General features: G+C 38.2%; 1 protein-coding gene, 1 long non-coding RNA gene, 1 other non-coding gene and 1 pseudogene across 5 annotated transcripts; 3 read left to right on the top strand and 1 right to left on the bottom strand.

Moving 5' to 3' along the window:
* The first annotated feature begins 9 nt into the window (after positions 1 to 9).
* LOC111336450 (uncharacterized) lies at positions 10 to 4,671 on the top strand (annotated as a pseudogene).
* LOC148734993 (uncharacterized) lies at positions 4,671 to 21,224 on the bottom strand. 3 transcript variants are annotated; one of them, XR_015998380.1, is made up of 5 exons: positions 17,174 to 17,428; positions 8,221 to 8,462; positions 5,985 to 7,522; positions 5,621 to 5,686; positions 4,671 to 5,299 (listed from the first exon to the last, which is right to left on the bottom strand). It is a non-coding gene; the product is annotated as an uncharacterized LOC148734993 (long non-coding RNA). The 3 variants fall into 3 exon arrangements; XR_015998378.1 differs by lacking the exon at positions 17,174 to 17,428 and having other exon boundaries at positions 5,985 to 6,048; positions 7,365 to 7,522; positions 8,221 to 8,356; XR_015998379.1 differs by lacking the exon at positions 17,174 to 17,428 and adding an exon at positions 20,380 to 21,224 and having other exon boundaries at positions 4,683 to 5,299; positions 5,985 to 6,048.
* On the top strand, positions 8,243 to 11,449 carry LOC111332885 (uncharacterized). The gene is made up of 3 exons (XR_015998377.1): positions 8,243 to 8,563; positions 9,318 to 9,528; positions 9,996 to 11,449. It is a non-coding gene; the product is annotated as an uncharacterized LOC111332885 (transcript).
* LOC148734992 (uncharacterized) lies at positions 18,247 to 27,800 on the top strand. The gene is made up of 4 exons (XM_088751946.1): positions 18,247 to 18,847; positions 23,172 to 23,588; positions 24,163 to 24,373; positions 26,180 to 27,800. The coding sequence occupies exons 2-4, from the start codon at positions 23,205 to 23,207 to the stop codon at positions 26,422 to 26,424; spliced, it is 840 nt and encodes a 279-aa protein (XP_088608072.1). The 5' UTR covers positions 18,247 to 18,847; positions 23,172 to 23,204; the 3' UTR covers positions 26,425 to 27,800.

Here is a 27,800-nt window from a genome sequence, read left to right as displayed (position 1 = left end):
CTATGTACATTAAATATTCCCCCTATGAACCCAGTAACTTTCAAGGGTAGAGAAAATGAAATTGGGTATGCAGTAGAGCAAGTAACAAATAAAAGTTGCAAAACTGCAATGCCAGAAGAAAGAAATGCTGCCATCAAAAAAGATGTAAAAACAGATGACCAAGGCTGCATCAATATCCCCTGCTCATATGACATGGGTTGGCAAAAACCAGGAAAGGGGCATAACTCATCAACTGGTCAAGCTGCAGTCATGGGTTTAACTTATGGGAAGGTTACGGATTATACTACAAGAAAAAAATCCTGCAGGGTTTGCGCAAATGCTAGAAAAACCGGAAAAGAAGCTAAGCAACACAACTGTCGACTCAATCATACAGCATCATCAAAGGCAATGGAGCCTATGGCAGCTGTCCATTTGTTTACTGAAAGCCTAAATTCTAGAGTCAAACTATCTGTTTTTGTTGGAGATGAAGACTCCACAACTGCCGCACATATAAAAGAGAATGTCCCTTCTCCAGTAGAAAAGTGGACAGACATTGTGCATGCCAAAAGATCAATAACTACAAGGTTTTATAACCTAAGCCAACGTGGGAAATTTGTAAATTCATCAGCTCTCTCACAGAAAGTTGTCAACTACTTGGTCAAATGTTTTACTTATGGCGTGTCTCAAAATAGGGGGAATCCATCAGCCCTTCAAAAATCCTTAAAAGGCATTCTACCACACTCCTTTGGAAACCACACAAATTGCAATAAATCCTGGTGTGGTGCCAAGAAAGACCCTATTAACTATAAACACTCTGACTTACCCTATGGCAAAGATCTCTATGGTGATGACTTGAGGAAAGCTTTGGAGAGAATTTTTGATGAATATTGTACTGATGTAGTAGTTGCAAAGTTATCACCTGGGGCAAATTCGCAGAGAAACGAGGCCTTAAACAGTGTTATAGGGTTAAAAAGTCCCAAAATTAGATACTATAGGGCAAGTGCAAGTAATGACTTCTGAGTGGCCTGTGGCATCTCCCAAGTAAACCTTGGATATCAGTACATTAGCCAAACACTTGAGAGCCTCAACATTGAACCTGGTATACACTGTTTCAGCCACATTGAAAGGATGGATCACAAGGCTACCCATGACAAACTCAGAAAAACCAGCATTAATTTCAAACACCAAAGAGCTCAACTACATAAGCAGAATAAAGGATGATAGTTTCGAAAGAAACTGTTTGGGGCTGCGTCGGTGGGAGTAACGAAATAATTTGGATATATCAACAAAGTTGAAATGGTAAATTGGCCACCGTAATGATTACAAAAGCTGACGTTTCTAGCGTTAGCCCTTCGTCGGAGCGAATAGAGGAATTGTGGGTTGTGTGTGCTTTTAAAGGCAGAAAATGGAGCTACGTTATTGGTGGGTGCATGGCAACGAGAAAAACATGAATAAATTAGTGGAATGAAAAGCGTTCATCTTTCAAAGCGGCAGTCTCAATCCCACAGGGATCAATGAACGCTTTTCATTCCACTAATTTATTCATGTTTTTCTCGTTGCCATGCACCCACCAATAACGTAGCTCCATTTTCTGCCTTTAAAGGCACACACAACCCACAATTCCTCTATTCGCTCCGACGAAGGGCTAACGCTCGAAACGTCAGCTTTTGTAATCATTACGGTGTCCAATATACATAAGCAGAAGTTAACTCTTAAAGGTAAAAAACAAGCTAAAGAAGGAATCACATACCAAAGTGGAATAGGACTTAACCTTAATCCAAACGATTTTACAAAACTGATCCAAGAATTTGACATCATCAATTTGAAAATTTCAAGTGAGGAGATGAAAACCTTTGAAACATGCATTCCTGAATTAAAAATCAGACCAATGGTGGAGAAATTTCCCTATGACAGAAACACTGCTTACAATTTCGTAATTTACGATATTGAAACAAACACGTCCGGAAAAACCGCAGAAATATGCCAACTTTCAGAACTTGAACTTTTGAACTTTATTTTTATTTAGACACGGTAAATCTATCAGATAAAATAATAATATTATTACAATCTATTATTACAGTTACAATCTATTTTAATCTAAATAAACATGATCTAAAATTTAAAAGTGAAATAGAAAAAAATAAAGAAATTCTGCTTTACATAGATGCCGTGTGTTATCAATCAGGTCTGCACTGTTTCAACATCTACATATTTCCTTTGAGGGAGGTAGAAATTCGTGCTGCAAGGGTAAATGGTTTAAGTGTCCGAACAGTCAGAGGAGTCAGGACCCTGTTCAAAGACAATCAACCAGTAGAAACTGCGTCACTTGGAAAGTCACTGGAAAATTTTCTAACCTTCTTGGAGAAAACTGTCAGGCGTGTGAAAAGCGATAATAATATTTATACTGTTTTAATCGGGCACAACTCTCGGGTTTTCAATACTCCAATCCTTCTTCGTCAAGGTGGACATCAACTTTGTGAAAAAATTTCCTGTCGTAATGTTTTCTTTTCTGACACTCTCCCTGTGATGAAGAACTTGGTCAAACGTAAACATCCCTCTCTGTTCTCATCGGATGGTTCCACAGTTAAATTAAATCAACAATCCATTTACCAGACACTTTTCCATGAACCTTTCCCCGCACACGATGCAATACACCCTTATCACGCAGCACCGTTTTGGATTCCGTGCCGTACCAAATCGAGGCTGGACGGGCATTGTGTTTCGCGTGTTTGGCATATTTCTATACAATTCACTATGGCTGAGAGAGTAGCTTCTGTTACGTGGTCGAAATCTCTTAAGAATATTCCTTATTTTGATTCAACTCGTCGAGAAATGGCTCGAGAAAGATGTAAAGGTCCCAAAGAAAGTAATAACCCGTGGTTACAGCAATTTCTACGAAGGCTACATCTTTGATATCGACGAGTTGTTCTGAGGTTGTTGTTGATGCCTCAAGTCTGGATGAAGATGGAAATATTTCATTCGAACAGTTGGGTGATTCACGCCATTCATACCATTTTTACAGATATCGTATTGTTCTTATCTTTTTTTTATGCCCGGATTCGTTAATCAAAAACTTCCAACGAAGTAAAAAAGTGATGAAATGAAGCTTTAGAAACCATGACTCGTAGCGTGTCCACGTTGTTACACATCCGCGTTCGCACCTTTCCTTTCAGTGAAAACACTAGACACAGGAGTCGTCGTGAGAGCTCGAAGCTACAAGTCACAGCGGAAGAATGAAGAGCCGTGGAGCTTGCAGATATTTATTTGACCATCTTGATTTAAACCTCGCCTTACGTACTACTAATAAATGATATTTGAGTAAAAAATTTTAGTGTTTTAATTTCGGGCAGTTTTTAGTAATTTTCTGTCGTGTAGTTCAAGTTTGTTGTAATTCAAGTTTTATTTTTCATTATAACGCGAATAAACGAGGGCCGGAGAATCTCATTTAATACATATTACAAAATCCGAGTTAATAAAAACAAACAAAATATTGCCATGAGCGTTTGACAGCTTGAGCCAAAAGTAAAAGACTAGTAGATTTCTTAAATGACTAGTGTTCTGGATACGAAAAAAGTAGGTATTTCGCAAAACGTGTAGTGGCTTTGTTTTCAATCGAAAGCAAAACTTCGGTCGCTAGTAATACGCGCGTCTGACAACTCGCCAGTCACAGCTCCGGATTCTTATCTCAAAATCTAGCCCTTCATCTCGCTTTATAGCGGCAATCCATTTCGATGTCAATAAAGAATTTGAAGGAAAGTTGAAAAAAGATAAATTCTCGCTCCTCTGATTTCTCTTGTCATTTGTACAGAAGTTAACAGAGCAATGATCCTGAGCCATGCTCACTTGTCATATATCCCCACTGTAAACACTAGTGTAACACAAACTTTATGCCCGTCCAGCCTCGATTTGGTGCTTCACGCAATCCAAGATGGCGCTAAGTGATAAAGGTGTATGGAGGATGTTAAAGCTTTAAGAAGAATAGCCTTTGACTCCTGTTTGAACATTTCAGAGGACATGTTGATAGAAAACATGTCATCAACACAGTACGCAGAAAACGACATGAAATGCCTCGATCGTCGCTACGAACTCCTGCAAACGTTCCGAGGAACTCTTTATCATCCAACAAAGGAGCAACTTGAGAATACCCGAGCAACTTCAGAATACCCGTCCACATCATTTACATATGTGCATTTCCATATGTTTTTCCACACGTAGGTATACTTTTCGCCGTAGTGGGGAAAAGTACGCGTCGATTTCTCGAAGTTTCAACTGGCACGTGCTGAAGAAAGAGCGACGCGAGCATGCGCATTACCGTAAGTTGAAGAATTTCTGTTTTGATGACGTCACGAAAAACAAGGGTTTTAGAGTGATATAAAGGCGCATATTGGGCACGTTCCAGACGGTGAATTTTTTTGAAAATTGGCACATGGATGGGATTTTTCTTTTTCTAGCTCTTGCGAATAAATCATCGAATTTTATACATACATAAATGTAATACGCGTCAAAAACGAAAATTGCGAATTACTCCGAAAATTATGTACAGATTTTCTTGTGGCTTTATCAGTTGAAACTCCTTGGATGTTTACTCTGTTTCCCCAAAAACAAAGAAAATTCACCGCGTAGAAACCGAGAAACACCGTCTAGAAGTCAGGTAGGTCAAAAAAGCAAGCCAAGCATTTCTCTCAGTAGTTGCCATAGCAACAGCTTTGAGTATCTGAAAGGGTTTTCCATATATAGTCTAAGGCTGTAGGTTTTCATTACTGATCTTCTATCGAGTGCTGTGAGATAAACATTTGCCAAGGGAGACTGAATTATTCATGCATATGTAATACCCAAAGCCTTGTAAAATACTATATAGTGCCACCTTACGTAAGTCAACTAAGCGCCATCTCTCTCAGCTTTGTTCCTTTACTTAGAAGACAAATCTTGACCTTATGTCTTTACAATTACGAAAATCGTGCGATCATTTGCACTCGCCGGAAAACGTTGTAGAATTACTAGTGAGTGTTGGCTCCTATTCAGTAAATGCCTCACTCGCAGTTCTCGTCTTATGGCTAAACTGAACCGCAAACCAGTTCCCTTAACAAAATATTTTGTGGAAAAAAATATTATATATTACATTCCGCGACTTTCCTTATCATGTCTTTCAATTTTATTCCTTTCAGTTCCGCTCGAGAATATAATGGCTCTTCTTTACGGACATGTTCCAGGGAGTAGACCACGCTTAAACCTGTTCCCTTGTCCAATTGGAACTTAGATCTTCTCTTAGAGCAAATGACCATCATAAGAGTAGAGCGTCGGTCTTTGCAACTAAACCAAACTGTGGAAGTTACAGACGAAAGGTAATCGTTAATCTATCCCGTAGTCCACAACAACAACAAGTATATTATGTGACAGTTCTGATATGTCAAAATTTAGGCCCTAAGAACTTGCATTGATATTTGTAAAGAATAAAATTGAGGGTTGAAATTGGTTCTATTCCGAAGTTCTGTCTCTTCAGCATTTGAAAGATGATAGTGATTGGCGACTCAAGTCACATCAGTCAGCCAAGCAAATCGGAACCCTGTTACAAATTCAATACTATGAATTCACAATGCAAATTTTAAACATAAAACTTTTACCCATTTTGAGTTGAAATTACCTTGCAGAGAGTGATTCTGTCACTGCTTCGAGCTAAGTGTACGTTTTAGCGCCTGCATGTCGATAGCTGTAAAAAAAACAATGACGGTGAGAAAATTTAAATTTCATTCTGGAAGTAATTTTCTAGAAAAATCTACGCCTGCTTAGATTCCAAGAATCGCGAAACATTTTTCAGCCGGCATACAGGGCATAGTTTAAACTGTTTATTACGAGCGACAGAATCCAGCTGTCTTTTATCTTACAAGGGATTAGCAAATGTGGAAACTTGGAATCAAAACTGTTCCACAGCTGTATGGAATTATGGTATAGATGTCTTTATACAAATACACTAGCAAGAGGAAGTTTTGTCCAAAGTCACACCATACCATACTGAAGCGGCTGCTAAGGTAATGATCCTCCGTGTCATTGTAAAGAATCCCCGTAAGCTGCCTTAAGGGAAGAAAAAAAAAAAAAGCCAACAAAATCTCATGCGATCAGTCGAACGTCCATATTACAGTGGACAAGATCTGTCGCAGGAGTAACGTCAATACAGTTCATATCATTGCTAAGCTTTTCCATGTGAAACGATCGAATTTCTCATTCCTTTTGGCTTTGTTAAGTTTGAATGCGGTTGGGAGGAGGATTCTAATTTAAGACGGAAGCAATGTATCCTATTTTTCTTCCCAGTTCTGGGCAGCGAAATAAACTCACTGAAGAAAAAGCTCAGAAAACAGATGACTCGGAATTATGTAAATTTTTCATCTGTGTTTCTGAGAAAAAGGCAAAAACTTAGATACTCAGTGTTTGCTTTGACATATTTCTTTTCTTTAAAATCACCAAAGTTTTAAATGCTCATGAAAACGAAGTAGCAGGTATGTATCACCGAAAAAATATTCTAGAGATAAACAAATAATCAGGCAAACGTTGCTTGTTTTTAAGCTACAAAAAGATTCTTTGTCGCCATTGTCGTCCGGTCTTTCTTAGAATTCACAGAAATGCAGACTGCCAAGGGTTTTTTTTTGTTTCTTAATCGATGAAATGTAAGAAATTTTCAACTGATATCTAAAAAAAATTGCGAGTGGTGAATAAAATAGTTAACAAGTGAAATTTTGCATATGTCCAAACTGTGAACAATTACCCTTACTGATGCATCCTGGGAGTCAGGTGACTAAGACGGTCACATGAGGAAAAGGTTTCGCAAACGATTAACAAAACATATTTTGGTTTTTGCTTCAAAGGCCGAAATTTCTTATCAAGCTTTTCATAGCTAAGTCAGCTTTCATTCGCCTGCTGCTACGACATTTCGATCAAGAATTCTGGTAAGTCATTTGCAACAGAATATTTGGTCATTTGAGGCCGAGTTGTCCTGTCGTTGGCTTTCAACACACGACATCAATCAGCAGTTAACACACCTAAGCACTGTTCACTGTTCGACTTTAATGTAACATTGACTCAATCTTAGTAAATTACTTGTTCAGTTTCAACTGTAAAGAATCATCTATTATTTTCTTTTGATGCCGCAATTGCTTAGTGCGATGAAATTTCTCCTGGTTTTGATAGCTTGAACGTAATCTGTTTCGTAAAAACGAAATTTTTGCGGCTCGGTTAGTAAATATTCGCCTCTTCTAGAATGAGATATAGCACAGCAGTCAGTGTCCGCCTTTTCTGTTCCAATTTTCCTTTTAATCAATCTCGCCTTCGGTTTTTTTCTACCCAAATGAGCGAATTCTTAAAGATGACTATAGTCTGGAAAGATTAGTGGTTACTTTGCCAAGCTTGGCTATTCCTCGGCCAAACCATGCAGGTCGACAGCTTTTCCCATGGTTCCTTCGAGTTGAAACTTGTCATGGACATTCAGTTGCTGAGGATTGTTCTATTTTCAAATCTCTTGCTCTCTTCAATGATACATCTACAAACCCCGGACCTGGCGACACAAGCATAAATTTCTTGTTCTCAGACTCGACCTTCTCGTCTACATTAGAAGAGTATTTCTCCTCAGCATCAAGCGTTTTTAACATGGACAACAAAAGCTGCTCTGCGACATATTTTAACTTTGGTCTGGGCGAAAATGGTTCACGAATCGAAAGCTCTACCTGCTAAGAAACTCCAGCTCTGGCAAACCACAATTGGACGTTTTATTCTTAAGTGAAACATGTTTCAGAGCAGGTGTGCCAGACTCAATATACGCAGTGCAAGGTTTTTTTATTTACCGACAGGCTGTCTGGAAGCTGGTGGCCATATAATGGCGTTTTCAATCCAAGACTAGATAGCGAAACATACACGTAGGACAGATTTGGAAAGCCAAAAAATCGAAGCTATTTATTTACGTAATCGCATGATCTCGAATGCAGTATGGGATAAACCAGCAAGAGGCCATTTTTTAAAGGCTAACCAAATACGCGACTTTAAAGTAGAACAACTTTGGCCCTTAAGTAAGAATGATTCGCTTAAAGAGGACCCGTCGCGATAGAGGAAGATTCTCCATTGAGTTAGATCACACGATCTATAAGAGACTTAGTTTATTTCTGTCTTTCCCTATATCTTCCTACCTTGAGACCAAAAAGGTACTATAAATATCTATTTTTTTTAATCAAAAGCTTTGCTTCAACTGGTAGGACATACTTGATTGGTGGACAGCGACACAATGGCGACCCCTCGTCAAGAAACTGGCGGTCCACAAAGTTCTGAATTAGCTCTTCCGCGGCCGCCACAAGAAATGGAGAGTGAAAATCCTTCAGCGGCAAAAAGGCTGGCTGAAGTCATTGCAGCCCTGCTGGTAGCTTTGTTTAACTTGCCAGGGGGATCCTTCACCATCTTTTGCACCATAGCGCGTTCAGCGGTTCAATATTTTTTCCAGATTCCCCCTATAAACGTCGAAGAACGAGACAAAGTGAAACTTGATGGTGAAGAAATAAAACTTCGGCTGAAGGAAATCTCCCATGAGGGAAACAAATTGGAGGAAAAGGTAAATTTTCAAGTTCATCAATATACTCACAGCGTCAAGTAATTTAGCTATATTAACTTTTAAGCTAAGCCTTGATCCGTTACATTTACGTCTGTATTGGTTTGTGTTACGGTTTAATATCGTACAGAAGATATTTGATTAATAGTTGCAGGGCTGTTTATCCTGTATAGCTATTTCTCAAAAATAGTCAGGAATTACAAAAAACCCACCTGGCATTATAGGGTTCACAAACAAGTGCAAGAATGTATTGCTACAGCTTCTGCAAGATAATGCTTTTCGATACAACCGCCACCACCAGCCACTTACAATATCTACATGTAATAATATTAACAGCAACACCATTACTACCATAATTATTATTACCTGTCATCCGATGCCACCTATAAAACTTAATTGCAACCATCAATAGCACTACTTCCTAAATTAACTACCTCTTCGAAAGCTTAACCAACCGTAGTCACTTTACTATTCAACAAGAAGATCATTGGCTCGTGATTTCTTTCACTTGCAATCGAGAGCGAACAACCTAATTCTTTTGGTATCAATCTAGAGGTCGTTCAAAAGTGAACAACAAGACAGGTGCTTCATCGTGTTTTATCCAGTTTTATTAACTGTTAAGATACCTACAGTACTCCCGCTCTACGCGGAATAGATGGCAATTAAGGTAGCCAACCAGATTTTATCATTAAACTAAAGGAATATATTAATTACCGACCACTAAAAGGACATTTTAAATGCTAAAATCATTTTGCAGTTCAGCAACTTTCCTTATCATTCAGCTGTCGACTTGATAAAATGGGAGTGGGATTTGAGCATTGCGAGAGACCGTTTAGCCAAATGCGGAGTCGACATTCACATTTTACAAGGATTGGTGGGTAGACTGATATCAGACCTGCAGACTAAGGTCAAGTGGACGATCTTACAAGTAATCATAGGACTTCTCCTCGCAAGCGCAGTGATTGGACGTAAGTTTAACTTTCTGTCTCTCGCAGAAGAGTGTTGGTTTAGTTGCATCTGACATTGGCCTCTTGGCTTGTCAAATCAGAAAGATATATGACAGCATCACGATATAATTGTGCTGGAGAATGTTTCAACTTAACTGCTCTTCCAAACGGACCGTGCGCCCGATATCTAAACCTATTTAATCAGAGAAACCATGATTCTCACTACAAGGAAGTGCACATTCCAAAAGAGCGCATAAGTATTGTCATGGACAAGATCTTCACCTATTTCGAGGTAACGCATGACAAAGACACTTCCAACGATTGGGAAACAGAGGCGTTCAAAAATAGCCAACCGCCATAACGCCATAACGCGGTTAACCTTATCGCTCAAAGGAAACCAGAAGTGTGCAGTCGAAATCGTCCGTGACTACATCTTTGTTATCATTATAATAAACATTATTTTTTCTGTCTCCGTTTTCTTTCTGTAGATTGGTTTTACTGGGCTTACATAACCACAAACAAGACGGAAACCGAATTTTCCACGCCAGGCGTTTGGAAAAGTGGTCTGTTAATTCCACTGTCAGTGTTCCTCGTGCGCAAAGTTTAAGTATATTACAGCGACGCTCAGATGCTCCATGAAGTCAACCGAGTCAAACGCTAATTGGAAGAATCCAGGCGCTGTTATATGAAGTGCAAAGCAACGTGAGAGGAGACCCTGCCTTCTCTGAAAGAGGTCGTAGATAAATTTGACGAAGGGTCTTATTTACAAAAGATGAAGAGTGAATAATTTGATTTCCCAAGAAGCTTATCTAGGGAATTATCGATAACCATATTCTGGACTAAATTTAAGGTTACATTTTGTAGGATGAAGGGGTATTCTTTTGGGGCAAGTAAGCATAATTTATCTATTTGGCTAGCGGCCATAGCGACCGTGGCTTGTAAATAAGTTTTTGACCACTTATACTTATCAAGACAAACGTGATTTCCCTTGGTGTGTGTAAAATCATTGTCATCTAAGAGAGTGTTGAAATTCCTAAATTTGACTTTCCAGGCAATATGCTAGGGTAGAACAGAGCAAGAAGTAATGTTTTCATTTTTGCCTATAGTGATCTTATGCCACTTTTGAACTCATTGTTGCTCGCTGTGCTTTTGGTTCATGATAAAAAAAAATTTGTTGGGTCAATCTTTCATCCGGGCAGAAGAATATTGACGGATTATCTTACAAGAACAAGCCGGCTCTGGTTGAGGTTATGTTCGTTTTTATTGTGAACGGGTCCCTGAGAATAGATCGCGTAGGGACCTGTCCAATCTGAGTAAGGAGTTTGACAGTTAATTTTCTTAAGAATGTGGTCTTTTAAGGTTCTAAAACAGAAATTTACCACAGATGGGTTTGCCAACATCTCAAGATGACGAGTAATTAATTGACGACTTGCCAATCCAAAATCAAATAAATAGAAGTTTGATCTCTTTAGTGAAACCAAATTTGGGAAGTTAATGAAGTATTCTGATCATTACAAGTGAATAAAGGCTGATAGTTTCGAAAGAAACTGTTTGGGGCTACGTCGGTGGGAGTAACGAAATAATTTGGATATATCAACAAAGTTGAAATGGTAAATTGGCCACCGTAATGATTACAAAAGCTGACGTTTCGAGCGTTAGCCCTTCGTCGGAGCGAATAGAGGAATTGTGGGTTGTGTGTGCTTTTAAAGGCAGAAAATGGAGCTACGTTATTGGTGGGTGCATGGCAACGAGAAAAACATGAATAAATTAGTGGAATGAAAAGCGTTCATTGATCCCTGTGGGATTTAGACTGCCGGTTTGAAAGATGAGCTTTTGTTCAAGATTTTTACGGCTTTCCGTGCCACCTAAGTGCAAGGAAAGACCGCAGATTGCCATATGTTGCTTAGAATGATTAAGTAAATTAAAATGTCTAGCGACTGGTTTCGATGTGTCCTTGTCATTCCTTTCCACGTCTCGAAGGTGTTCTCGGAATCGGTCACCTAGTCTTCTGCCTGTTTCGCCGATGTATATCTTTTTGCAATAAGTGCAAGTTATGCAATAGATTACATTAGCGGAGGTGCACGTGAAGTGATCGGTGATCTTAATGGATCGTTTAGGTCCCGATATTTTATCAGTGTTGTGAATGAAAGGACAAGTTTTGCATCGTGCACGAGCGCATTTAAAATTGCCTGGTTGCTCATTAGTCTGAAAAGAACTTCTGACCAAAAAGTTTCCTAAGTTTTTGTCGCGTTTGAATGAAATGAGCGGAGGCTGCGAAAAGATAGTGCTTGTCTCTGGATCGTTTTGAAGTAATTTAAAGTTTTTAAGAATGATGGATTTAACTGAGTGGTTGTGAGGGTGAAACGTGAAAGTGAATGGAATGCGGTCGGAATCTTCCTTATGCGACGTTTGTAGTGCTGAATGTCGATCAATAAGTTGAGCGCGGTGGTAACCCGCTCGAACGACGGAAACAGGGTAACCACGTTTATCGAAGAACTGGCACATTGACTCTGATTTGTGGTGAAAATCAGAGTCATTACTACATAAACGACGAAGTCTTAGAAACTGAGAAAAAGGAATGGAATTCTTAACGTGAGATGAATGAGAAGGCGAATATAACAAGTAATTATGCGAGTCTGTAGGTTTGTAATACACACTAGTGCATAAACCGTTACCTTCAATTGAAACTTTAATATATGATGATAAAGTTTTGACGATGGGAGCCATAGTTTTGTCTAGATAGCTGGAGATGAGTTCGGTAGGGCAACTGCAAGCCGAGACAATGGGCCGACCCAGGTTGTCAATTCATAACTGCAGTCAATTCTTTTCACCCGGCTCTGAAATATACTTGGGAAATTTCTGACAATTCTTTATCCTTTTTAGACGTCAAAGTTTCAATTGAAGGTAACGGTTTATGCACTAGTGTGTATTACAAACCTACAGACTCGCATAATTACTTGTTATATTCGTCTTCTCATTCATCTCACGTTAAGAATTCCATTCCTTTTTCTCAGTTTCTAAGACTTCGTCGTTTATGTAGTAATGACTCTGATTTTCACCACAAATCAGAGTCAATGTGCCAGTTCTTCGATAAACGTGGTTACCCTGTTTCCGTCGTTCGAGCGGGTTACCACCGCGCTCAACTTATTGATCGACATTCAGCACTACAAACGTCGCATAAGGAAGATTCCGACCGCATTCCATTCACTTTCACGTTTCACCCTCACAACCACTCAGTTAAATCCATCATTCTTAAAAACTTTAAATTACTTCAAAACGATCCAGAGACAAGCACTATCTTTTCGCAGCCTCCGCTTATTTCATTCAAACGCGACAAAAACTTAGGAAATTTTTTGGTCAGAAGTTCTTTTCAGACTAATGAGCAACCAGGCACTTTTAAATGCGCTCGTGCACGATGCAAAACTTGTCCTTTCATTCACAACACTGATAAAATATCGGGACCTAAACGATCCATTAAGATCACCGATCACTTCACGTGCACCTCCGCTGATGTAATCTATTGCATAACTTGCACTTATTGCAAAAAGATATACATCGGCGAAACAGGCAGAAGACTAGGTGACCGATTCCGAGAACACCTTCGAGACGTGGAAAGGAATGACAAGGACACATCGAAACCAGTCGCTAGACATTTTAATTTACTTAATCATTCTAAGCAACATATGGCAATCTGCGGTCTTTCCTTGCACTTAGGTGGCACGGAAAGCCGTAAAAATCTTGAACAAAAGCTCATCTTTCAAACCGGCAGTCTAAATCCCACAGGGATCAATGAACGCTTTTCATTCCACTAATTTATTCATGTTTTTCTCGTTGCCATGCACCCACCAATAACGTAGCTCCATTTTCTGCCTTTAAAAGCACACACAACCCACAATTCCTCTATTCGCTCCGACGAAGGGCTAACGCTCGAAACGTCAGCTTTTGTAATCATTACGGTGGCCAATTTATCATTTCAACTTTGTTGATATATCCAAATTATTTGATCATTACAAGAGTCGCAGTTGGCGTCAATGGCACACTTTCTTGCAGTTGTGTTTAAGATTTTCATTTTGAAACTTTAAGATGCTTAATACCGTCGTCTTAGGTCAACATTTGTGTGTTTTCAGCTTTCGAAAACTGGATACGATCGCCGATTTTAGCATCATCGATCAGCCGAGAAAATCGCGACTTTTTAACAAATTTGACTTTTCGAATTATTGATGTGCTTTTGTAACGCAAAACTTCTGCCATTTTTTAGATGTTCTTACCTTTGCAAGAAGTTCTAGGATTCTGTTGCCGTTTTATGCATCACGATTGACTGAAACAAACTACAACATTTTTATTCGCCTGGAGTTATTAAGAACTAAACTGGTTCGGCAAACGCAATGGTTTAAACAATAACCGTGAGACAAACACTAAATTTACAGTCCACAAGATTTTCTTGGAAAATGTGCATCACAATTGAGTAAAACGAACCACAGCATTTCATTTGCCTGAAGGTATTAAGAATTAAACTAGTTCGGAAAACGCATTAATTTAAACAATAACTGAGTCACGTTGAGTAAAAAGAATCACATCATTTCTCATTCCCCTGAAGCTATATAGAACTAATTTGGTTTGGCAAACGCAATAGTTTAAACAATAACTGAAAGGCAAACACTAAATTTACTGTCCACAAGATTTCTTGGAAATTGTTCTGTTTTAAGGTTTGCAAGAACTGCGGTGCCTATGGTAGGGGTCATGAAAACATTGGTTTTCCACGAAACTTGTTTATCTATATTGCCTGGTCACGGTGCCCGAGTATACTCTCAACGATTAATTTTCTTTTTCTGAGAAACTTCTTAAAATGTGGCGAAATCGAGTTCAAAGAATGCTACTTAAAAAGTCTGGACCCTTCCGAAAACTACTAGATCGCTTTCTTGTTTTATAACAGCGTGAGGTTATGAGGTAGATATCTTTGTAAAAACACACTAGCAAGGGAAAGTTGTATCCACTGTCTTATCATGCGAAAGAGGAAATTAAAAGAGGAAATCTTCTCTCTTATTGGAGCAGAAAATTTTAATAAACTCCCTTTAAATATTGTGAAGAGTGAAAACATTCAAACGTTCTGCCGCCGAGCAAGACATTTCTTTTTATCTTAACTTTGATATTTTATCTACTATTTTAGGTCTTAATTGTGTTTCGGCTTTGTAGTTTTAGGCTGTAAATGTAGTTTTAAAACTCTAGTCATATATATATATATATATATATATATATATATATATATATATATATATAATTGAAAATCTTGATGCAAATTATTTTTAAGAAACATGGCCCCTATGGATACCAGCCTTAGAGCTGACTGGGCTACACTGTGTGAATAAAGCTTTACACACAAAGTTTACACGATTTTGCGACTTATACTCAATACTCGCTACTGACTGAGAACATGTAAAGTGGCTTTTAGATAAGTATGCTGTTTCAAGGGAAAAAACAGGCACAGTGGACAAGATTCTGACTTACGTAAGGTATATTCAAATCATATTGTTGCAAAGCTTCTCTACGTGTAACGAACGAATTTCTCATTCTCGATGACTTTGTTACCTCAGCATCAAGTTCCTATTAGATTGAATGGTTGCGAATTTAGAAAGGAAGGTCTGTATTTTCTTTCCTCTCAGGGAGTTGGCATAGACATAAACTGAATGATTAAGCTAAACCTAAAAAAGAGATAATTCAAAAGTATGCTTATTGTCGGGTAGGTTCTAAGAAATAAGACAGAAACTGATATAAGCTTTGATATAACTTGTCTGGAAGGTTACTTTTTTACTTCTCTCGTTTGAAAACACGCTGGTTTAGCTTGAGTAAAGCTGTTATTTTTCATAATAATGGACGATGAAATACATCAAGCAACGTTGCGTGTTTTTCATGTTTGTGTTCTTATTTGTCGATGTCGTGCGGTCTTTCTTGGAAATCATATAAATACATGCCACCAAAGGTTCCGAATTATTTTTGTTTAGGGATGAAATTTATTTCGTCTCATGTCCGTTTGTACAACTTTAAGAGCAAACGACAAAACAGTCGTAGCAAAACAGTCGTAGGTGGAAGATTGAAAACGTCCAAACAAAGAACATTTTCTTTTGACTCAAAGGTGGATTTAAATGGTAAATCGAGTCTTCCTTTCCTTGAGGTGCAAGAATTTGCATTTGGTTTTCTGTTATTTAATTTGTCGGTTGCGAGAAAGGAAACGTGTACCAGTACCGGCTGTTGGAAATTATTAAAGGTCTTTCTTTTTTTTTTTTTTTTTTTTTTTCTTTGATTCGAGAGGAAATCCTTCTAGCTTTCTTTGGCCATCTTAAGGCTGAAGAGTAAGGACTGTTTAGCTGGCGTGACAAGCGCTGCTAATCACGTGGCGATCGGCACAAAATACCAGCGAAGCATTTTCGTTTTAGTTGTAATATTGGAATAAAATGTGAGTACTATTTTCGCCTAACTTTCTCAGTATGTTGAATAGTTCTTCACTACTAATTCTGTGCGAACAAGAAACGGTGAGTGAAAGGTTGAGAGAACGTTTTGATCATTGTTCTGTAGGTCAATGTTCTAATTTTACTTGTCTTCCGCTTGTGGCTTTCAGTTCCTCATCTTCTCTCAAGGAGAAAGTAAAACAGGATTTACCTCTTAAACTGAACTAATTTCTAAATAAAAAATGACGAAGGATTTACTCTATATCTTGGGAGCGGAAATGTTTTCGTGAGCTGCTCCTCGAGAAGTCGTAGTTGACAAAACATTTAACAAACCGAAACTCTTCCGTAACACCTCTTAGCTCGACAAATACGGACACAAGTACGGATTTAAAAATAAAAAGAGGCAAGTGCAACTCGTATTTAAACGAAATATTTCCGTTTACTTTCAGGACACGTTCTGTGGCTCAATCTGAATGGCTGAAAATTAAAGACCGTCACTGAAAATTAAGACTGAAAATTATTTCGCAGAAATCAATTTGCATTCAATTTATTATTCTGAAGACAAATTTTATGTTGCATTTCGCTAAAATTCACTTTGATCTGGTGAGACTGAATCGTTTGAATATTTCTCAACGTTTCTTCACGAAGAGATAGGCCTTATCGTTCGCTCTGACGAAGGGTTAACACTTGAAACGCCAGCCTTTGAAATTCTTTTTCAACTCAGATGAGAAAATCAAATAATCTGAACCGGTAACACTCGAATGACGACAACTCTCCAATCGACTTTGATGACGACTTCCGCTCAGGTTCAGTTACTGAAACGTCAGTCGCTACTGACTACCGACTACAGTCTTTCCTAGTCGACTGCCCTCACTCGAACGGTGATCACAACACACGATCAATTAGGTGAACTCTCCACCTCTAGAACTAAACCATACTTTGAATGCATCCGTCTGAAGGAGATCTGATCATCACAAAAGCCGCATTTGCCCGCAACAGGCACGCGATTGTGATTAGTACACCGACTTGAAAGTTAATGATTTAGAGATAAAATTTACCGAATGAAATTGTCTCAAGACAAGAGTTGTGTATTTCTAGCTTTCGATCATTAAAGGCGATCAGAGATTTTAGCCCTATCGATTGACCGAGTAAAATGGTGACTCTTAGGTATTGTACATTAATGTGACTTTAAAGCAAAGTGCAAAACTTTGAAGCGTGCTTACCTTTTCTATTGCCTATCGTTGCATTGTAACTGAATGGAATAAAATCAAACCATTTTCGTCCCTCTAACATGATCTAAACCTTAATTTGTTGGGGCAGTAAAATTTTAGAAACAATCACATTGAAATAAACGCCAGATTCACTTCTTGTAGGATTTTCTTGGAAAATCTACACGTCATGGTTTAAGGATTTCAAGATTCCGGTGCATTTAGAGACGGAAGTATATATTATACCTTAGAAATACTGTATTTCCTGCATGTAGTATTTGCTTGTTGCCCTTTAGCAGATATTGGTTTTAAAAGAATTTTGACTGATTCATAAATCACAACCCTTTAGATAACAACAAATATTTTCCTCGAAACGTACTTGATCATTACTACAGCCTTGTCACGGTAGCTGAGTAAGAAAACTGTGATTATGTTTCGATTTCCAGGAAAGCCCTTTCGATGCGTCAAAACAGTTCACAGAATGCTGCTTAAAAACCTTTGAGCATTCCCAGGGGTTTTTTATTAAAAGCCGGTTACTAGGGGTCGACCAACGGCTATTAAGTCCTATAAGACCTCCTTATCGCCGTTTTTTTGAGCTGCGAGAAGGTTCTTGTGTTTGGGTAACACCTTACGGCCCCTTTCCCTATTACCCCATCGGCAGCCGCTTATGGACTGACACAATTTTTGAACCCCCTCCATTTCTGCGAACTACCGATCAAAGTAGTGCCTCAAATTAGTGTGAAAATATGAGAAGGGTGCTTCTTTACAAAAGCGTTGGTCAAAGAAATTTAAACTTGCCTAGAGCATGCCAAGAGGGACTCTGAGATAAGGATCTTCACTTGAAAATTTAATTTCAAGCAGTAAAATACTGTTCAGAACTAGAACATTTAGCTGAGTTTTGAAATAAGTGTGCCAATCTCGGAAGGAAAAATGAAACGGAATTTTAAATATGAGTACTGAATACTGAGGTTTTAGAAGCATAAATACGGTTAAATCCCTAAATTCATATTGTTGCTAATCTTTTTATTTAGATTGGAGGGCATGCGTTCAGAACAGTAGTTCTGTACCTTTTTATCCTCATTATTTTCATTCTAGTATCATTGGTGATCTCCTTAGCTTGATAATGGGGTCTATGACTCTTTTGCATTTCATTCCTGGACTGCTATTTTTGTATGCCATAAATTGTAAATAAATAAATTCCTGTGTATATGTGAAGCGAAATAGACACAACGAAAAAGCTCAGAAAACATACAATTGGAAGTATGTAAATTTTTTTAGCGGTCTTTCTAAGAAAAAGAAGTAAGGTAATGTAGCTCGACTTTTTCTATCTCAAGGGGTCAGGGAATCAACTTGTGGTTATCCGCAATTCAAGATTTTACTTAGGCGTAAGAAAACAGTTTTGAATTTCAGGAATAGTGCGTTAGTACCAGCTGTTTGGAAGTATTTGAAGTTCTTTTCATTGAGTGATTAACAGTCGTCTTAGCTATCGTTGGCTGACCCAAGACAAGCGAAAGTGGACCGTCTTCTGGTCGCGTGACAGGGTCATGTGACCAGCCATCCGCGATCTGCTAAACTACCGGCAAAGCATTTTCATTTTCAAATGCAAGCAGAATTAAAAGTTAGGTATGCACTCCTAGCTTTCACAGTTTTCCTAATTTTTCATAGTTCATTCTGTGTGATCAAAAAAAGGTAAGTAAATTTGAGAGAACTAGATATTAATAAATATTTTGTAGGTCAGTCGGTTGCGATCGATCGATTTGGTTGCTGAGTTAACGCTAAAATACCGTCCGCTCAACGCAACCAAAGTTCCTCTACTCTCAAAGAGAAATGAAAAACACCATTCATTTCCTGAACTTAACTATTTTTTTAATAGAAATGATGGTAAAATTTCATATATTTCCTGGGCGAAAGGTCTTCGTGAGCTGCTCATTGAGAAATGTTCGTTGACTAAATATGGAAGAAACATTTCCGCAATACCTCTTAGCTCCCCGAAAAAATATGCGAATTAGAATATCAAAAATTAGGTACAAGCAAAACTATATGAGATAAATATTCTCCTTACCGGCCGGGAGACACCATGCGGCTAGACCGGCTAAAAAAAATTCAAATGTCAAAATTTAAAGACATCATAGCTATGATTTTGTTTGTAGAATTCTCGTTAATACCACATTTTCGTTTTCAACTGTAATATGATCATCCAAGAAAGCATTGCCCGTTAGTTGTTTCTTTCTTCAATTCCAAACTTGGCGGGCAATCGAAATTAAGTTTGAGCTAATAGCAAGAACATTATTCAAAGCCGTAGCATGCAAATATGGGCCAAAATCTACATGGCACCGTCTCGTACTTAACAAAACCTGCTTGGAGATTTGAAGCATACAGTAAGTTAGGATGCAAAATGTAAATTATTTTTACTGAAAAAGAACCAGAAATTAAAAGATTTTTGGAATCATTTTTATGATCTATGAGTTTAAAAACCAACACGCTACGGTTGTTGCTTCTAAGAAACTCTAAGTCTTCCCCCTGACCTTTTTACATCACTTAAATTTCATAGTGTTATCCTAACAGTAACCTTTTCTTCCCTTAATCATTTTTTTTAATTTTCAACATGCCCTTTTAACTGTAGATGACAAAAAAAGGGAACAGATTTGCTGCAGAAGTCAAAAGAGATTCTTATGACCTTCAACACGTACCTCTCTTTCTTGGAATGAACACTGAAACTGGCTTAAATGACGAATTTTCATCCTGATGAAAAATTCCATGAATCGTTCTACTCACGATCGACTCAAAATAATCGTTCACATCTTTACTTCAAAGAGAAAGAACGACCCAAACTAATATACTTCAGAGACGTCAAAAAAATGATCAAAATATTCGCAAATAACAAATTTTAAAAGTAGAATCCAAGAGCAGCTTACTTGGTTTACACGTCTGCGTGTCACAGTTTCGTTGAAAAACCAAAAGAACATCATGCAATTACTATACGAGAATTGCGAACATTGGAAAAGCGAATTATCGAGCAGAAAAAATGTTACAACAAATCCTATGTAGTTTCTGCGCCTTATGATTATGTATCATAATTTTGTAAAAGGTAAGAACTTTGTAAATCACTAATATTGTTGCTTTGTCGATTGGAGAAAGCGAAGTAAATTTAGACTGTATGATTAGATAAACGATGTGCTATATCAAATGAAAAACTACATTCTTTCGATTTCACAACTCACCTTCATCGATTTACGACGAAAAATTCTTCAGTTTTGTACCATTTTGGTTCCAACAGCGGAGCAGTATTTTTATGTTGGTATGTATCATGGATTACCTCAATTTTAAACTCCGACACGAAAATACACCGTTCATCGTTTCTTGGAAAATGGGTATCACGATTAAGGATTCCAAGAATTTCAACATGCATCACAGCTTCTCATTGTCAACCAGCCAGACTTCTACCCGTCCTTCCTGCTGCTTTTTGTTTTCTTTTGGATGTGTAGAAATGATAAAAATAGGCTTAAAAAAAGTTTGAAAGCTCAACTTCGATCGATGAGTGAGAATATGTCTTTCAAAGTACACTCGTCTCGCCAGTGAAAAGTTATCTGTGGAGTTAGGTTACGAAAGCTACTAAAACACAACGAGGCTAGGTTTGTTTCTCTCTTTCCCTATATAGTCCAAGTTGAGAGAAAAAGGGTACTGCAAATGTACTTCGCCACTGAGATAAGTTCTTGATTGATTCCTTGTTCTGGAGTTCAGGTAGAATCCGAAAGTAATGAGTCAGAGAATCAAGAACGTGATTGCATGGAGTTCACTCAAATAAAAAATTTATTTACATGTCACACTGGATATCTTGTTTGTTGATACTAGTTAACTGATTTCTAAGAAATAGACAGGAAATTCACCAAGTTTAAAACATGAGATTTTCCAACATTGCTAACTCTCTCTTATTAAAAAAACCTAAATCTTTCGGACCTTTAGCTCAGCGAAAGGTCCGAAAGATTAATGAATCTGGTAATTACATTTAACAAGACTGTTGTCATCCAATAAACGAGTTAGGCATTTAGATTGTGATCGATGTCATCCGAAAGAAGTTTTCTAAGAAATGTCATTCAATTAAGACATCACTTGCCAAGGATAATTGAGTTCGCCTAATATAGAGAGAGTATTGACAACTGCTTCCTGGATTTCTTCAGATAACCGATCATTCTTTAAAAAAGCATTCAAACTAATTTTTTCTTGTATGCAATAGATCACATGTTATTTACCTGGGAGTCAGTATCTATGGTTCAATATATCTGGCACCAAAACAGCTTAGCTATTATCATTAAGCTTCAATAACTTTGATCCAATATCAATAATTAAGATCAAGTTCGCATTAAACGTGCACTGTCATTGTCTGAGAGAGCGTGCTCCATCAGAGTACAAAACACGGAGCTGAGCTAAACGGCTGTCACGCCATCTGCCAATATGGGCTTTGTCAACTATTTTTTTCCGACCATTTTCCAAACTACTCTATAGCTTTTCCCCATTGATTGAAAGTGAGCGGAGAAAATCCTCAAAGAGAAAACGAAATGGAAAAAGTGAGTTTGATGGTTTTCAAGCTCATTTAGATTGAAAGCTTACTGACGGTAATAAAAATAAAACACAGCTAACACTCGTATCATGTGCAGAGTTTAGTGTTCAAAACAAAACAGAACAAAACAGGAATGATGAAAAGTATAGCCTAACTGGTATGACTGTTTAAATTCATAGACAGTACAAATCATGACGTTGTCAGAGCGATTGCGATCATGCTAGCTCATCGTGGCGATCTCCGGCCATCGCAGTAAAAGTAACCCTCAAAAATTACATCGTTCACCATTCGGGTGAACAACTGACGGCCTGCTTTATATTCTTTCCGGTGCGTTGAGTGGGAGACCACATAAATCACCGTGTGGCCGAGTTTTACGGCGCTGTCATCCCGAGCAATCCTCATATACCCGTGAATTCGACTTTCGTTCTTTCATGAACCACACTCCTTGAGCGCGTTTGTTTTGCGTTTGTTTCGTAATTGTCGCGTGAAAAAACTTGTGTGCTTTTATGAGCCGCATTTGCCGGATTTCACTGAACATTTCACTTCCAAATTCTGTATTAAAACTAAGAAACTTAAGGCAAAAGTGCGAAATTCGACCTGCAGAACCATTTCAGTTTGAAGGTCATTGCTGTGCAGATTGTGAGCTTTGATGGTTTAGTATTTTTGACAGCTTTAGTTTTGTCCAACCAATCAGATTATATAAGCCATTTTAACAAGGATTCTGATTGGCTCAGTTGTAGCGTGCTTTGTGAGAGTATGGAGCATGCTGCCGAAACTTTTGGTCGCTCAGGAAATAAAGTTTCTTTGAAAATAGAAAGTATTGCGTGGGGAATAAAACGGATTCTTTACTACAAAACAAAGGAAAAGCCTTGACTGTGATGTGTTCTGTTGTAAAGCACTTAGGAAGCGGCTAGAGTACTCAAGAATTGAGGAGAGACACTCGACTACGTCTAGTTTTTCTCCACACACCCCTTTCGTATCAAGGCTTCTCTATTTCTTAAAGAAAGAGGGTCTCAGTGAGGTCAACCGATTGCCGTAAAACGGCCAAAAAAGTTGGCCTTGGGTGCCAAAATTGACAAATTTTAAGAGAAAGTGGTTTAAAAAAAGTAACCGTAAAAATGTTTCTGGTGACTGTTAGTCGTAAAAGGGCCAGAATTGTAACCGTTAGTCGTAAAACCATTACCCCATTGTGACCCTCATAACGTGTAATGATCATTAATCAAAGATTTCCAGCCAAACATAGAGAGTTTCAAAGGAAGTGCGCATGTAAAAGATCAAAGCGATATACCTATCCTTCATCCCTGAGATGTTTCTAGTACCAACTTTTGGGGTAAAACATTGACTTTGATATCACACAATATTACAAAGTATTCAAAGATAGGACAGGCTTCATGATAAGTTCCAAGCAACTTTTATGATTTGAAACGGTAACACAAATTTTGCTTCATCTGGTAGCCAGAACACACTTGAATTGAGGAAATAGTCTCAATGGCGGATAAATCCTATAAGGATTTTTCTAAGAGGCCCGTGCAAGATTCACATGACCATGAAAAGCCGCTACCCATCCCTTTTCAAGAAACTGGAGTCCCACAAGGCTCTGAGCTAGCCCTTCCAGGTCAACCACGACAATTGCAAGGTGAAATTCCACCATGGATAACAAAGTTGGCCCAGTTCATAGTATTCCTGTTGGTATTTTTGCTTAACTTGCCGGTGGAATCCTTCAACATCATTTACACCATGACACGCGCTGCTGGTCAATATTTTCGCATACCGCACGAAATCATCGAAGAAATGGAAAGGATGAAACATAAAGAGGTAGAAATTAGAAATCAGCTGAAGGAAAGCTGCGATGAAATAGACAAATTGGAGAAGGTAATTTTTCACTTTCAAGATACTTACAGTGTTATATTACAGATCTTAGAAAGCGACTGGGGTGCTTGCATTTTATCTGTATCGTCTTGAGTTCCCGCTGTACATCATTTAGATGCTTAGTTAAGAGCAGATCCATGAGTAAATTTGTCCTATAGGCTGTTTATCAAATATACTTCGGCCTACCACCAAAATAAACAAATAGCATTTCGAGCCTGAAACCAGAGCAAGAATACACCCCAAAATTGCTGCTACCACTACCATGATTGTTACTGATTCCACAAACCCAATGATCCACATGTATTATTACCACCATCAACACCCCTTCTAACATCAACACCATTATCTGGCAACCAGTGCCAACTATAATATTTAACTGACAACTCAGTAAAACTAACTCCTAAACCACCTCATCGAAAGCGCAGTCGAGTGTTGCCACTTAACGATTAAACAATAAGATAATAAACTCGATATTTCTATCACGTGATAGTTGATAAGAGAGAAGCCCGTATAAACACTAAGCATAGAAATGAGAGCAAACTAAAAGGCTACTTTCTATGTGAAAATCATTTTGCAGACCAGCAACTTCCCTAACCCTTCAACCGTCGACTTGGGAGAGTGGGAACGGAATTTAAGAATCGCAAGAAATCATTTGGTGACTTTAGCCAAATGCGAAATCGACATTAAATTTTCGCAAGGATTGGTGAGCAGATTGGTCTCAGACGCCCAAACTGTGGTCATGGCTTCACTACTACTCACCGTACTTCTCGCGAGCGCTGCGATTGGATGTAAGGTTATCTTTCGTGAATTTGTTTGCAGAAGCATGTTTATTTAGTTACATCCGACACTGGCCGCTTGGTTTTTCAAATGATCTGAAATATAGAAATGACACCACCAGTAGCGGTGTTTTATAAACTTGACTGGTTTCCCATAAGACCCATCTCGAAATCTAACCTTTTTTATGGGGGAAATAATCCCCATTGCATGGAAATGGGTGCACAAATACCTCTTACAACTTGAGTTCAAGGACCGTTATGTAAGATGTAGTCCCCTTCGACGGTTGGAAAGGAGTTGTTGGAAAATAGCCAATCACAGCGATGCATTATGCTACAAACGGTGATGCGTGACCCGGTTGACCTTACTGACCCAAAAGAAACCAGAAGCGTGTAGGCGAACGTCGCGTTCCACATCGTGAACGACTACTTCTTTGTTAATATTGTTACAGTATGATTCAACGGACAGAAAACCCCTAAAATCCTACAAACTCGACTAGTTTATTAAATTGGTTATATCAACTAAGTTGAAATTGTAAATTGGCCACCGTAACGAGTTAAAAAGCTGACGTTTCGAGCGTTAGCCCTTCGTCAGAGCGAAGGGCCAACGTGATTTGCTCTCACTACAGGCGTCCTAAGTTCACGTCTCGAGCAAAAGCGAAGGATTATTTCATGAACGTATCACGCGTTGCGTGACGCTGTGTTAAGTTACGCGAGCAACCGTTGAGAATTTGAATGCGTTACAAGGAATAGTATGGGGAACAAAATGTGGTCCATTTAATATGTACACGAAGTCTTGGGAAAAATACTCTTCTTCACTTTTCCTTCATGAAGGACAACAACAAATCGCCACATGGTAAGTTTCATTTATTTTTATTTCCATTTTCAAGCAAATTTCCAGACTTAAACTTGTCCCATATATTCTCTCTATTTAACCATGTACACGTGACACAAACAGTGAGCCTGGGTTACCTGTGGAGCCACTAGTTCTGTGTTAGCAGACGATAACTGTTATCCAGATAACAGGAAAAACAGTGATGGCAAAGCAAGCCCTAAACGACGGAAACCGCCAAAAAACACAACGGACACACAAGGAATGCGCTTTTGAATATCATAGAAAAGGCGCAATACAAATAATAAATGTTATTGTTATTGTTAAGGAATGAGTAATTTTTATTAATCTAACGTGTAAAATGTTCACATTTTGGAATATTTAGTGTTTTAAATGGACTACATTTTGTTCCCCATACTATTCCTTATAACGCATTCAAATTCTTAACGGTTGCTTAACACCGCGTCACACAACGCGTGACGCTTTCATGAAATAATCCTTCGCTTTTGCTTGAGACGTGAGCTTGGGACGCCTGTGCTCTGACGAAGGGCTAACGCTCGAAACGTCAGCTTTTTAACTCGTTAGGGTGGCCAATTTACAATTTTGTAAAAACTCACGGTTTTCTCTAAAGTTTCTTGAAATTAAAATTCTTTCACAGTTCTTTCTCTTGCATAGCTTTCCAAACAGAAGGTCACTCCCGAAAGCAGAAACTATGTTTACTACTACACGGCCGAGTCCTTACTTACACTTTCAACTGAGGTATTCCAGAACATTCCAGAAGCTTACAATACAACTATTTTGTTAGTATTATATCACAAAAACAACACCCAACAGAATGTTTTAGAACGTCCCATAGAAAGTTCATGCCTGCAAGTTAGCATGACTAGGCTTTCTAAAAATTTCTAGACACTTCCTTTTACAGTCACTATCCATAACAATCATCTCATGTAATTATTTATTTTTTCAATTCCTCTTTTTTCTTTCTGTAGATCGGTATTACTGCACAGTTTGGAAAGGTGGCCCATTGATCTTGCTATTGGTTTTCCTCATGCACCAGGGTCGTGTAGCCTTTCAGGTGGTGCAGACAGGCAACAGGGTCAAACGCGAATTGGAAGAATCCAGGTGCCGTTATAAGAAGAGCAAAGTAACGTTAAAGAATACCTTGTCTTTATTAAAAGAGGTTGTAGATAAATATGATGGAGGGTCATTCTCAAAAAAGATTAAGAATGAGTGATTTGATTTATAAATATTTACATAATATTTACAAAATTAGCTCCAAGAGGCTAATTTAGGTAGTTGTAGGTAACCGCACAATGAAGTAATTCTTAGCAACACTAGCTTGGAATGTTAAGAAAAAAAAACCTCAAAAGCTTGAAACGGAAGATGAAAAGATAAAAATTGACCGGGCATCATGGGGATGAGTCTTCCAAAAAAAGTCCTTACCGAATTTTGCCAAAGGACAGTCGCCTGCTATAGTTTTGTCTTCCTCGCATGCTGATTGTGCGACGATGGTTTTGCTAACACTCGGGTTGTTAGTCTTTCAGTTTGAAGCTGGATTTCTCGATGAGCGAAAACAATATTAGAATTCACAATCGTACCACAGAAAGGCCTCTTGGAGTTAAATGAATGACTCGAATCATCATGCTCAATCAAGTAAACTAGAGTATAACTATACGGTTAACTCATACCGCATAAACCTCAAGATAGCTCATTTTAGGACGGATAATAACTAGAAGCATATGGATATAGCTATTTTTGCAGTCCTATAAATTAATAAGGAGTAAAGTTAGATAGCCTTATGTACCGTGACTGGCCAGGTTTAGGTAGGTTGATGCGTGCAACCTTGCCGAAAGAAAAACTGAAACACTGTATGAAAGAGCCACAAACTTCTGGTTGCCTTCTGTCATCTTGATCCGAGCAACAAAATGTAAATGCAAAGTGACCTTTGGAACAACAGAAGTCAGACTCCAAACAATGTTCAGTAGTCTAGCTTATTTCATTTAGTAAATTGTTCCTATCAAATATTACTCGATAAATAGATTTAAAAGTAGATTTGTATTGTAGTTAGGTTTCTTATCGATTGATGTACGTGGTTCAAAGTTTCTTTCATTGTCGCATAGTCTAAATCATATTTATAAACCGGCTGGACATCGTAACTATAAGTAGAACTATAGGTTAAATTGTAGATGAAAATTGTTAGACGATACAGACCGCTGACAATTGATACTGCGTATTAAATCTGGATGTTGTTGAGCTTTTTTTTGTTACAACCTATCATCGACATTTTGTCAGCGTGTCCATTATTCCGTATTACAGTGCTTGATACATAAAAGTAGATCGCGATATATGTTGAGTTAGAAAAATATACAAAGACTAAACTTCCATCCCTACAAGCCTGTTTCGTGATTGCTCACTCGTCAGGGGAATTTATTGAAAAGAATATTTTTATTTTTTACTTACTCATCATAAATCAACTTAATTTATCTTGTTTGCACGCCTTACGTACCATTGGTCGAGTTGAATTATAGTTCTAGTTTCTGTGTGAAATACGATATCTTTTGAGTAGCATACTCTATTGGCGATGGGAATTAAAGGGGAATGTATACTAAA

This window comes from Stylophora pistillata, chromosome 3 (assembly GCF_964205215.1).
Source record: "Stylophora pistillata chromosome 3, jaStyPist1.2, whole genome shotgun sequence".
NCBI classification, from domain to species: Eukaryota; Metazoa; Cnidaria; class Anthozoa; order Scleractinia; family Pocilloporidae; genus Stylophora; species Stylophora pistillata.
This window is presented reverse-complemented; position numbering and strand designations above follow the sequence as displayed.

Excerpts from the sequence above, each read along its gene's own strand:
- LOC148734992 (XM_088751946.1), top strand. The coding sequence starts at position 23,205 with ATGGCGGATAAATCCTATAAGGATTTTTCTAAGAGGCCCGTGCAAGAT. Across the intron at positions 23,589-24,162 it reads AAATAGACAAATTGGAGAAG|ACCAGCAACTTCCCTAACCC; the intron begins GTAATTTTTCAC and ends ATCATTTTGCAG. Across the intron at positions 24,374-26,179 it reads CGCGAGCGCTGCGATTGGAT|ATCGGTATTACTGCACAGTT; the intron begins GTAAGGTTATCT and ends TTCTTTCTGTAG.